General features: G+C 39.0%; 1 protein-coding gene across 5 annotated transcripts in view; it reads right to left on the minus strand.

Moving 5' to 3' along the window:
- The window catches only part of LOC147828600 (anthrax toxin receptor-like), a 29,244-nt gene extending 24,940 nt beyond the window's left edge, over positions 1–4,304 (minus strand). Inside the window, exons 1-2 of one of the 5 annotated variants that reach the window (XM_087209206.1) lie at positions 2,273–4,304; positions 241–415 (exon numbers count right to left, since the gene is read on the minus strand). Coding sequence is in view for 3 of the 5 variants with exons in the window: in XM_087209205.1 (XP_087065331.1) it covers positions 241–776 (536 nt within the window). In the remaining 2 variants the exon portion in view is untranslated. Of the gene's footprint in view, positions 1–240; positions 884–2,272 lie in introns of those variants that run through there. The other 4 variants (XM_087209207.1, XM_087209205.1, XM_087209204.1 and 1 more) reach the window with 4 other exon arrangements.
- Positions 4,305–13,178: the final 8,874 nt, after the last annotated feature.

The following is a 13,178-nucleotide window of genomic DNA, read 5'->3' on the forward strand; positions in this document are numbered from 1 at the left end:
CAGGACCCAGGGCTGGGCCATGTTGCTGCAGGGCCAGAGCCACCCAGAGCCCACCCCTGTGGTGACACCTCCACTTGAGGAGATAAGGAAGTCACTGAGGCCTGTGCTGGGGGCTGAGCACTGGAGGCCCTGCCAGTCCTCTTACAGACATGGGGTTTCCCCAAGGCCCCATCCTGCCTGCAGTGACTGGGACTGCTTCTTCCTGGAGTTGGGTGGAGGCAGGATCTGAGGGCCACTCACTTGTTCAGGATGAAGTAGATGTCGGAGACGCCTGGGCATGGTGGCTGATCTGCATTCCTCTTATGCCAGCTGTGCACTGAGACCTGGGGTTGGAAACTTCCGGAGCCCAGGCCAAGTCCCTGGACATTTCTCCAGCTGGCAACTACATCCGGGGGGCTCCCTGTGCTAAACAGGGCTGAAAGGAGCAGCAGCACAAGCAGGAGGGAGAGCACAGAACTAGGGCCATGACTCCCCATTTTCTTGGCTGTCTCTGTGACCTCTTTGCTCCTGAACCCTGCCCCAGGGCCTCCTGGTTGACAACCTCCCCTGTGCCCAGGGACCTTGGCTGGCCCCTGGAGCCCTGTCACCAATGCCCAATGTGCCCACACAAGTTCCCTCTCGGAGCAAAGACTGGGAACACTGCTGCCCCAGGTGTCCTGCTGCCAGCTGTGCCCAAGGCCCTTTCCTCCTCCTCTAGGCAAAACACTGGGATTATGATGGACAGAATGGTTGTCATGGTGACTTTGTGACCTACAGCTCCGCCCAGGGACCTGCATGTGGTCATGATGCTGACCATGATCCTGATGCTGTCAACAAGCAGGTCCCTGGGCAGAGCTGCGGGTCACAAAGTCACCATGTCAACCATTCCGTCCATCATAACCACAGGGTATTCTGCCCTGGGGTTAGGGGGAGGGCCTTGGGGACAGTCCGTGGCTGGACACTGAGGGAAGCAGTGTCCCCAGTCACTGTGCTCTGAGAGGGAACTGGTGTGGGCACACTGCGCATTGGTGACAGGGCTCCAGGGACCTTGGTCCCTGGGCACAGAGGAGGTGGCCACGCAGGAGGCCCGAGGTGGCTGGTGTTCGGCCTCCCTGGGCTCTGGACAGGGTCCCATGAGCAAGGAGGTCACAGAGACGGGCAACAAAATGGGGAGGCACAGCCCCTGTGTGCCCTGCTCTGTGCTCTTCCTCCTGCTCCTACTGCTGCTACCTGTGTGGCTTTCCAGAGCCCAGAGCTTCCAGGACCCTGGCTCAGGCTGGGGAGCTTCTCTCTCCTATTACCCGAACCCTGCCCATTTCCACAACTATGGAGACCCAGAGGCCAGGCAGAGTGGGAACCAAGATGAGGACGTTCTGGAGTACTGTGATTGTTGGGAGCAATGCTACATAATTCTAGGGATAAATCATTTGGTTAGCCTAGTTCTCTTGTCTACAGCCCAGCTACAGAATAACTCGTTTGGCCTCCGGTCACAACTGAGACTTCAGTGATCCAGTGATGCTGTGATTCTCCAGGACAAGAAACATCCTGGGAGAACAAACATCTGCTCAGTTCCTCATTGTTCTTGGACTGATTAATATCTTGTTTGCAGGAGATGTACTGAACTCTCTGCAAGCCTTCCGTTACACCTTGTTTATTCCAATGTGAACTACTGAACTCTCTGCAAGTCATTTGTTACATTTGCTTCACCCGATGTACTGAACTCTCTGCAAGTCATTTGTTACATTTGCTTCTCCCGATGTACTGAACTCTCTGCAAGTCATTTGTTACATTTGTTTCTCCCGATGTACTGAATAAAAGGCGTGGTAAGCTGGGGGTTTTGCCTTTGCCGCCCAGAGCAGCACTGATCAGACCCAAAGCTCAGCTTCTTCTCAGTCTCATTAGTCTACCTTTCCTGTAATTCGCCGTGTGCTGCCGTGGCTCGCAGAAGACTAGGACTTACTGCAGAGGTTCTGGTAAAGTCCCCTTCCCCTGTTCCCTACAGTTATTCATTCTAATAATTGGTACATTTTAGGTATACAATATAATGACATTCATCATTGGAAATTTGCACCTTTACATAGTCTCTCTTGGTTCTTGTTTTTCACCTTTGCCCAGCCCTCCCTTCAACCCCTCCAGCCCTCCCTATTTACAAAGATTTTGTTCCTATTTTTCCATTTTCCCATATTAATCCCATTCCCTTCTATCCTTTCCCTTAGCCCTCCCACTTCCTTCCAATTTGGGACGACAGCTCAGAAGCCCCTACCTCTGGGCCAGGAACAGTGGGACTCAGTACCTTGGTCTGGTGGTCTGGTGTCCTCTGCACCTTGGTAATGTGGAATCAGGTGGCTGCCTGTCTGCAGTGGGGTGATCCGGTGTTTTCCGCGTGACTCAGGACCTCGGTAGGGTGTGCACAGACCTGCCTGTCTGCAGCGGGCTGATTTGGCGTGTGTTCCGCGCGACTGGGGACCTCGGCAGGGTGTGGGCAGACCTGCCTGTCTGCAGCGGGGTGATTCGGCGTCTTCCGCGTGACTAAGGACCTCGGTAGGGCGTGCACAGACCTGCCTGTCTGCAGCGGGCTGATTCGGCGTGTGTTCCACGCGACTGGGGACCTCGGCAGGGTGTGGGCAGACCTGCCTGTCTGCAGCGGGGTGATTCGGCGTCTTCTGCGTGACTCAGGACCTCGGTAGGGCGTGCACAGCAATGTCATATTTTCTTTATCTATTCATCTGCTGATGGACATATAAGGCACTTGCACAATTTAGCTATTATGAGTTGTGCAACAATGAATACAAGTTTGCATGTATAGTCACTGTAATATATTATCTTTAATTCTTTTGGAAGAGACCTACATACATTGTTGCATGGACCATTGGTTTCCATCCTTTGATTTTTAGGCTATGAATGTCTTTTTGGATTAAATGTGTATCTTCTATTGAGCATATGATTAGGTTTTGTTTTTTGATCCATTATGCCAATTTGTGTATTTTGATTGGGGAATTGTTTTCCTTCACATGGAGACTCCTTTTCCCTTCTGCTTAACTACTCATTCTGCTTTGTGTATTAATTCTATTAGAGTTTTTGACATTTTGTGCTTTATTGTCTCTTTCTAGAAAATCTTTGAGAAGTTTTTTTTAATATTGGTTTCATGGTCATCAATTTCTTAATGTGCTCTTTGTCATGGAAATAACGGTCTCTGTCAATTTTGAAAGATAGTTTTACAAGATGTATCAGTTTGGGTTGGAAGTTTTCTTTTAGGGCTTGAAACATTTCACTGGAAACTCTCCTGGCAATTATAGTTTGTGTTAAGGAGTCTGCTGTCTCCAATGAGTTTACCTTTATAAGCGATTTGGTGCTTTTTTTTTAACAGCTTTTAAGCGTCTGTCCTTATGTTAGCCTTCTGAGATACTGAGTATGATGTGTCATGAAGAGGATTATTTCTGCTCCTGGCTATTTGGGATTCTATATGACTCTCTTTTCTCACATTTGAAGTGTTCTGCCATTATTTCTGTGAGCAGATTTTTTAAATCCCATTTGTGGCTGGACTTCTGGAGTTTTGTCTATGATGTGACATGGAGGAGTGTTTTCCTCATCATTACTATTTGTGTATCTCCATGATATACTTATTTGGGTTTTAAATTCTTTAACAATATTTAGAATTTCTTTGCTGTTATTTCAGTAAATAAATTTTATATGTCATTTGTGCTGTGACATAATATAGTTTTTACATTTTTTCTTTTCTTTTTAAATTTTTGACAGGTAATAGTTTTATATATTTATAGGGTAAACTTTGACATTTTAATAAATGTACTCTGTATAATCATCAAATGGAGGTCATTAGTGTATTAATCAATTTAATCATTTATTATTTTTCTGTTGAGAGAACATTCAAAATCACTTCTTTTTGCTATTTGGATTATGAAATGCATTATTATTAGGTCTAAGTTGGTCAATAGGGAGTTTATAGGGCAAGGTGGCAGAGGGCAGAGAAAGAGGGAGAGAGAGGTTTGTTTTAAAAAAAGAGTAAAAAGTTTTTACTTAAAATAATTATAGAACTAGACATTACTGTTAATTTGGTGTACTGTTTAGTTAGACAAAACTGATAATCACAGATCTTATAAAATATATATGCTTTATACTGAAAGAAATGTAAAATCCAATAACAGCATCAAATTTAATTGCTAATAGCAATAAGAGGATACTTGCGGTTTTTTGCTTTTCAACTTATTCATATTCATATTTTTACCACATTATGATAGATTAATAAGTTACTTATATGGCTACTGAAATAAACAAAACCTTTTGAGATATTCATACACATAATTCATTTAAGGAATTCAGACATAATAGCAAAATACAGATTTTTACAATTTAGGGATAAATGTATTGGATTAGAAAGTGCATCTGAATTTGAGTTTTACCCATTTTATGTTCCAGTAGGTTCAATGTTTCTGTTTCAATGTTTAGATCTTTGATCTCTTTTGATTTTAGTTTGGTACATGTGAGCCATATGCATTGACTTCCAATCCTCTGCAGATATCCAGTTTTCCCAGCACCATTTGTTAAATAGGCTATCTTTCCTCCAATGTATCATTTTGGCCCCTCTATCTAAGATCAAACAGCTAATGTGCCAAGGGATATTTCTGCACCATGTATTCGGTTTCATTGATCCAGGTGTCTGTTTTTGTTCCAGTACCATGCCGTTATTCTGTTGCTTTGTAGTACAGCTTGAGGTCAGGTAATGTAATGGCTCTCACTTTGCTCTTGTTGCCCATGATTGCTTTTGCTATTCTAGGCCTTCTGGTTTCAAACAAATTTTAGGATTGTTTTCGCTAGGTCTGAGAAATATGTTGTTGCCATTTTGATTGGGATTGCATTGAATCTCTGTAAAAGTTTTTGGATTATGGCCATTTTGACAATATTGATTCTGCCTATCCAGTAGCAGAAGACATTTTTACATTTTCTGATATCCTCTTCAATCTCCCTAATCAGAGTATGGTAGTTTTCTTTGCAGAGGTGTTAACACTTCTTTGTTCAGGTTAATACCTAGGTATTTCATTTGTCTTGACACTACCATGAGTGGTATTGTTTTCATAATTTCTTTCTCATTTAATTAATTATTGGTGTACACAAATGCTATTGATTTTTGAATTTTGATTTTGATCCTGCTACACTGTTTAAGTTAGTTATTAATTCTAAGCGTTTTCTTTGTTGGAGTTCTTCAGGTCTTTTATAGAGAGTATCATGTCATCTGTAAATAATAATAATTTGAGCTCTGCTTTTTCTATGTATATATCCCTTTTATTTCTTCTGTTGCCTATCATACTATAGTGATACATTCATATGAATTTTCATAGCACAATTTCTTTTTCTTTTTTTTTCCTTTTTTTTTTTGGTACTAGGGATCGAACTCGGAACCTTGTGCTTGGGAGGCAGGCACCAGAACCACTGAGCTAAATCCCCCACCCCATAGCACAATTTATAAGAGCTAAATCCTGGAAGGAGTTTGTATACTTATGAACAGAAGACTGGATAAAGAAAATGTGGGGATATATCTTGGCTATAAAGAAGGACAAATCTTAAATAGTTGTAGGAAAATGGACAAATCTTAAATAGTTGTAGGAAAATGGATGTAATCAGAAAATATAATGTACAGTGAAATAAATCAGATGTGCAAGCTTAAATACCATGTAGTGTCTCTCGTTTGAGTAAAACAAAGTACAAAAGAGCACAATAAATGTTGGCTAGAAGGAGACAAAGGGATAGATCTCTTGCAGATGAGAAGGGGTCTAAGAGAACTCGGGGAAGAGGGAAAAGTGAAATAAGTAGAATACATATATGCTTAACAACCTAAGAACCTCGAGGAACCTAACAACCTGAATGAAAATAAAATAAGGAAAAGGTGTGAGGAAAGCAGGTGAAAAAAAAAGAAACAAGCGGTAAAGCTGTATTATGTTCCCGTACCCACTCCCTGAGATGACTGTAAACTACCTGCACTAAAAACACATACTAATAAAAAATATTTGGGTTTTTCTCTAAGTGTGGTAGAAAAAAATAAAAGAGAGGGAGAGTATTTGGGGGGAATTAATGGTGAGTCGTTTACTGTAATAAATTTTCTTAATATAAAAAATGTATTTGTGTGAATTTACAGTTCATAAATGTTATATGAATGTTTGATGATTTATTTAGTTCTCACATTTAAAAACTAACAAGTACATTATAATTCAGAGGAAATTTAATATATTAGGCATAAATATAAAAATTTCTATTTCCAAGTCAAAAGAATTAAATCTCAAATTTTACTGTGAAGGAAAACTAACTTACTTATCTACAATGAAACTGAAGCTCTGAAAAATAGTATGTGTATACTAGAAAGATTAAAATTGACTTTCATTGTACCAAATCTCCTATACCCTTTAGAATTTTGAAATAACTTACGAAAAATTATTGTTCATTCAATAGTTACACTATGTATAATTAGTTTTTGAGGGATTATTTATGAAAATTGTATTATGGATATAACCAAAGCCTTCACTTCTTGATGTTCCTGGATAAACTCATGCAATGTTTCTATCAAGGAAAGTTAAAGAAAAAGTAAATTTAGTCCAAAATTGCCTTTCATTTATGATATGAGAATAGTTTTCCACTGAATCCAAAGGAAGTCCCCAAAGTTAGTCATTAGATACAATCATTAAATTTAGAACAAATAGAGTTATAGTCATTGAATCTCGGTTCCATATTGGCATATGCAGAGCACCCTGGCCCTCCACACAGACATATAAATCTAGAAAATTCTACTGATAACTTCAAAATCTGGAGGGAGCCCACCTATGTAGCAGTCACAGCCTTTTTACTCTTAGTGTAGTGAGTTGGCTCAAGCTGCATGGCCTTTCTGTATTGTGATTTCTCATTTATAAGATGAGTAAACAAAACTTCAGAAGGTCATTGTAAAGATTAAACTATTTAGGTTTGAAACAAGCTTAAAATTGTAGTCAGAACGTAGTAAGTTTTCAATAAACATTGCTATTACTTTTAATGATCTGTTAAATGCCTTAGTAGTACTTTTCTCTCTTAATCTTCTATACCCAAAAGTGCCTAAGATTTCAAAGTAAAATTTCTCTGATAGCAGTGAAAGAATTTTTACTGTTCAAAACAAAAGAAAAAAAGTCTTTAAATAGGTGTTATAGTGAGGCAAAGTTATTTGTCCTGATGGCTTTGAAATTCTTTTTAGTGATGGAACTATATGGGCCTTGACCTGTGAATTAAAGTGTAAAGTCAGCTTCTTTATTCAGTCTTTTGTCTGAATGACATGAGAAGATTAATGAGGTAGAGGAATGAATAAAACTAATTTTCTTTCTATATATTTACCTAGAGACAAAACCAATGCACATCTCCACTTAATAACAAAAAGTTTTAAGTGAATAATCACACATGTGTTTGAAAAGGGATTGCATCGCAGCCTTTACCCAGTTGTCAGTCAATTTTTGGTATATTGATTTTTGCATTTGAAATTTTTGAAGCTTATCTTTGATGTTCAATATATAATGTAACTTGTTTCATTTACTTTGGAAAGAATAAATAACTGCCTTTTCTCCCAATATGATTACTGTTTAAGAAAAGGCCATAAAGGAGGGAAAGGAGTTTAAAGTTCACTGAACCTAGAAAACAAAATAGCCCAAAACATTACTGATAAAAAAAATTCATTGTTATAGAATTAAGTAAAGAAATGAACTAAATTTCCCCAAAACTCTTTTTTCCCTCCTATTAGTGTATCTCTGACTTTTAACATGCTGCCACATGATTTTTTTCCTGCAGACAAAGGCAAATGAGCTTCACTGTGCAAGAAACCAGAGGGTCCACTCCATGGAATAGTGTAAAATGTGAAAGTGTGGGACAATAGTCATGTAATCTTGTCTTAGCCATATTAATCCATTATAAATAGACACATTAACATTAATTCTGTTTATAGCCTAATGAATATTAAACCTCACTACAGAGTAGAAAGGAACTTCTGCATAATGCATGTAAAATACAATATTATAAGATTATGAAGATTGCTGATCTTGATTCACAATTCTGGAGAATGATTTAGATCCGGATTGTATTAATGTCTGAAATATATTGTCTGTTCTTATTTTCCTAGGTTTAAAATCACTAGAAGATTCTACTGATGTTGTTGTTAGTCAGATAATTTAACAATACTTAATTAGCATAGAATTCATAGACCTCACTGTGGCAAATTTTAGTAGATACCAAGGATATTGCAGAAATAATTAGGCATGTTCCACTTCAGGAAGTTTACTTCCTAATGAGTTATTGCAAGAAATGATGTTGGAAACTAATTGGGGTGAAATAGTCTTCAGTATTTACAAATTTCTTACAGGTTTCTTAGTCATGGATATGATTAATGCTTAAGACATATATGATTTGGAATTAAATATTATGATGAAATTTTATTCAAAATAAAATTTTGGTTTTCCTGAGAAAATTTTTCTAAGATTTTGAAAAGAAAAATAATAGATATTTTTGAGACCACAGGAAAAAAACTGTGCAAGAAATTCATGAACTAAGAAAACAGAAGACAGATTATAAATATAACAGGAGATCTTAACAGTGTACAAAGCAAAAAGAATCTATAAAAGATGCTGGTTGGAAGACAAAAAGAAAGAATGGGAAAACTGTTAGGGAAGGAAGGCAAAGACAGGGAAGAATTTTCAAGCTTTGCTTTGGGATCAGGCTATGTGCAGCAAAAGATAGATGAATGGTATTGGATACAGTAGAGGTAGAGGTAGGATGACCACAGACAGCACCTGGGATTTGACAAAGAAGTGCCAGAGATTTAAGTAGCAGATGATATTACATTTTGATATAGTTTTGCTATTGTGAGTTAAAGTGTAAATAAGGACTAAAAGGTGTGATACATAATGAGAAATAGGAAGAAAAGTGCAAAGGGGAAGGGGAAGTGAGATGGGTAGGGGAAAGGAAAGAAGGGAATTAATATGAGAAAAAAGAAAAAATGGAAACAAAATCTTTGTATATAGGGAGGGATGAAGGGGTTGTAGGGAGGGCAGAGGAATTGGGAAAAAATAGCACTGAGAGATTATGTAAAGGTGCAAATTTCCAATGATGAATGACACTATATTGTATACCTAAAATGTACCAATAAAGTTAATTTTAAAAATATATATATATTTCAAGGTGGTTGATACCAAGATCATAAGATTAAACCTATTGCTCCCACTGCAATACTAGTTTCACTAATATCCTGGATGTTCAACAACTAACATTAGAAAACCAAAGCTAGAAAAGCAACTGAAATAAGAGGACAAACAATATTTTGGCCCTGACCTTGCAAGGTAAGCCTTGCAAATTCTTGAATAGGGAGATTTTTGGACTCCAGACAATAGAGTCAATCAATGTACAGTGGGCTGAAAGGAAGATCACCACCCATGCTTACATAGAAAGCCACACCCTGGCAGGTAGCAGAGGATCAGGGTAGATCTTTACAGGGTTACAAAATTAACACCCAAGGAGCCTTAACTGACCATGATAGATAGTGAGAGGTTAATTTTGATTAACACAGGTGTCACTTTAACTTGGTCTTGAATGCCTACAAAAGTAAAGCCAAAATCATATTTTTAAAAATGTAATATAGGCTCAACATAAAAGGGGACTCCAGTCACTGAACCCTGCTGAGTTTTCAGCTACAAACAAGTTTAGAATACAGATGGTTACAATTGCTATTCCAATCCCTAAAGAACAGTGTATGGATATGACACCTTCTCTAATCTTCCTTTTCATTGTGATGCTCATGCTTTAGTCATATGTGCTTTAATGTCTTGGTAAAGTTTGTTTATTCTCACCTAGAGACTGTCAAACTCCAAGTAATGATGCAATGAAACCCATGATAAAAGTGTGTGGGATCCATTTCCCCCATGCAATCTGTACAAGGGGATACTTGTGTCATGCTTCATAGAACATACTATACTTTTATTTCGGGTCATCATACTAATTTAACCACAACTTTGCAGGGGATAAACAGAAGTTTTGGAGGCACAGAAAGTTTTGTAGGTCACCCTACAATGTTCATCTGATTCATAGAAGTTCCCTATCATATGGTGGATTCCTTATTTTGCAGTTTCTACTCTCCTCTTTCTTTGTATTCATTATGGCTATTCCTAATCAATTTATTTCAAACATTTCTCAATAATAGGATGGCAGCCATTTCATGGGCATTTGTTAAAGACCACATTGGTATGGACCTCGTTACTCAGTCCAAACAAAACCCTCATGATCATGATCACCCCTATCAGCAGGATTTCTCAAGAAATCCTTAAGAAAGAAATGTACAAACCATTTTCCCTATCTAACCATACAGTCTGGAATGAAAGAATCAGACCACTGCTATCCTAGTATGAGCAGAGACCACTTTTAATCCCTTCCCTTGCTGCACTTGTGCACCGGCTGTAGATGAATCATCATGGGATGATAAGGCCCAGTCAGAGCAGTTACACCCTATAATCCCCAGTCATTGTTCAGCCCTGCTCTTGACAAACAACACACAACTCCTTATATGTCCCTAAGTGGATAGCCCCAATGCCTTTGTACTGAACATCTCCTCTAAAAATCCCATTCTGTGTTTACCTGCCACAGACCCCACTTTTCATGCCCACAAACCTATAAAGACTTCCTAGCCTGTATGAGAGGTGGTGGTCTGGTTTCTCATGCCAGAGTGGTCCCTCTCAGGTCTGTAATGAAATAAGTCTCTCCTGTTGAGCTTGTACCCCTGCTTCTTTTCATTTGTCTTCTAACACCGGCCTTCAGTAACATTTTCCCCACACAAATCTTACTAAAGTTTCATAGATATGGACTGCATCTCATACATGTAATTTAAGCAGAGTGAATTCTGGGGCATGCGTGCTAATGGAAAGCACCTAAGATGACTCAACAACCTGTCAATCTTTCCTGTCAACCTTACCTAGAGACCCAGTGAGAAGCACCCAGACTAGGGTGTATGTCCTTAAAAATTAAAAAGCCTGATTCATCTGCATGCAGTGCTGTGCTTTTCATTCCCTGTTGCCCAATACTACATTAATGTTCATACCTGCCCTGAGCACATATTCCCATTATCTTCAATAGGTAGCTGCTTTTTCTTCTACCTTCAGCTATACACTTGCGATTCTATAATCATCATACACAAAAGCCTGGAATCTACTTATCATATGCAACACAGAGAATCATTTGGAAAGCCCAACTGGGATATGTTGGAAGACATCGGCAGACATCAGCCTGACCCAAAAGGAAGGTCCTTCTCCTCATGGGAAGGCCCTTTCTCCTCAGTTTTAGAACAACCAAGGGTGCTTGTTGTGGACACAAGGGTAGGAGATGACCAGGCTGTGAAGAGAAAAGGCTCCAAATTTGCAGGGAGCAGGAGCGTCCCTACTGGTTGATTTGGGTTGTATTTTGCTGTTGAGATTTTCTATATGGAAAGCCCCTCCAGTAGCCATAGTTTACTAAACTCTTTGGGAATGAAACTGAGCAAAGCAGAAAGGAAGGGAGTCATGAGCCAGTGTCACAGCTTTGGCAAAGCTGTTGACAGTGAGCAGCGGTGGTGACCCACACTGGTATTAGAACACTTTTTATCTGGACAGAGTCCTCCTGGCAGGTTCCTTGTTGAATCACATGGGCCTGGTCCTCCTGAGCCTGCTGATTTTTCCTGGAGGATGCAGTGGGCAGCATGTGCTGGACCATGAAGATTTGGTCACTTGGATAATGGCCAGAGACTTTTGTGGGATCCAGCAGAGCTTCTCAGTTCACACAGAGAGGGTGAACTCCTGAGCCTTCGCTCTCCTCCTTGCCCTGGAAAGACTGAGCTCTGGGCCTCTACCTATCCACACCCTCTGTCAGTTTTTTGGAGAACACAAGTTCTTTGGCTTTTTAGTGCTCATCAAGTGAAATAGAGTGTTAAATAGTAGAATGCTAGCCTAGTGCTTCCTTATAGGAGGAACAGAAAGAAAAACTTGTTTTAAAAAGGTACAACATGGGTGTGTTGTTATAATCTCAGCACTTGGAAGGCAGAGGCAGCAGGACCACTTTGAGTTTGAGGCCAGCCTAGGCTATAAAGTGAGTTCAAGGACATCCTGAACTGCATAGACAGACCCTGTCTAAAAACAAACAAGCAAGCAAACCAACAAAAATAACATTTTGAGCTGGCAAAATCCAATAAAATATATGACTGAATGTGATTAAATGTTCTTTTAAAAATCATTTCATGTCAATTCTATTTCATATTCATTTATTCTCCTTAATTTTTAGAAATACATGCATAAGTCTATATGTTCATACTTTGTGTTTTACACATATTTATATGATACAAATATACGTTTATATGGGTATGTATTATATGCATAGTTAATATTAAGAATGTTACAGTTTTTCTAGAACTGACATTTTATGCTAGTTTGTATATGATACATGTATCTCACACATCATAATATAGAACTGATAATTTTCTCTAACATGATCACCAGTATTATTTAATTTGATATTAGAGTTTTTAATCAGTGAAATGAATTACAAATGAGATTAAATAATTGGATTAGAGACAAGAAAACACCAACCTTATTCTTTTAAAATGACACATTTGTTAAAAAAATAAAACTCTAAATCCCTCATATCTCCTTTTTTGCTTAGACTCACTGTACTGGGTTACTGTGCTGTGCTCTAAGATTTCAGGGGCAGAGTGCTTGGCTGTGTTTATCCAGATGTGGAAAGCACAGCAGTGCTCAGGCTCCCTCCACTCCCCACCCTGAGGGTCATCTGGGCACCATGCAGGTGTCTGTGATCTGTCAGTAGATTAAATCATTAAAATCCCTAGTGTTAAATCACACATGCCATGTAACTAAAGATTCAATGCAGTTTCTGAAAAATTCAATTGCTCTTCACAGAAATACATAGTACAGTGCAGAAATACACGAAGGTCTACAAAAGATTCCAAATAGCCAAAGCAATCTGGAGCAAAAAGAGTGAGACTTAATACAAAATATCTGACTTCAAATTACACTCCAATTCCATGTTAATTAATACAATATAGTATTGGCATGAAAACAGACACACAGAAAATTTGAACAAGGAATACAGCTTGGAAATAAATCCACACATTAGGGTTTGTGTTTAGGTGACCCACAAACCCTCAGGCTTTT

The sequence above is a fragment of the Heterocephalus glaber genome, unplaced genomic scaffold (genome assembly GCF_053883595.1).
Source record: "Heterocephalus glaber isolate CG9 unplaced genomic scaffold, H.glaber_assembly_v1.0 deba00000953, whole genome shotgun sequence".
NCBI lineage: Eukaryota > Metazoa > Chordata > Mammalia > Rodentia > Bathyergidae > Heterocephalus > Heterocephalus glaber.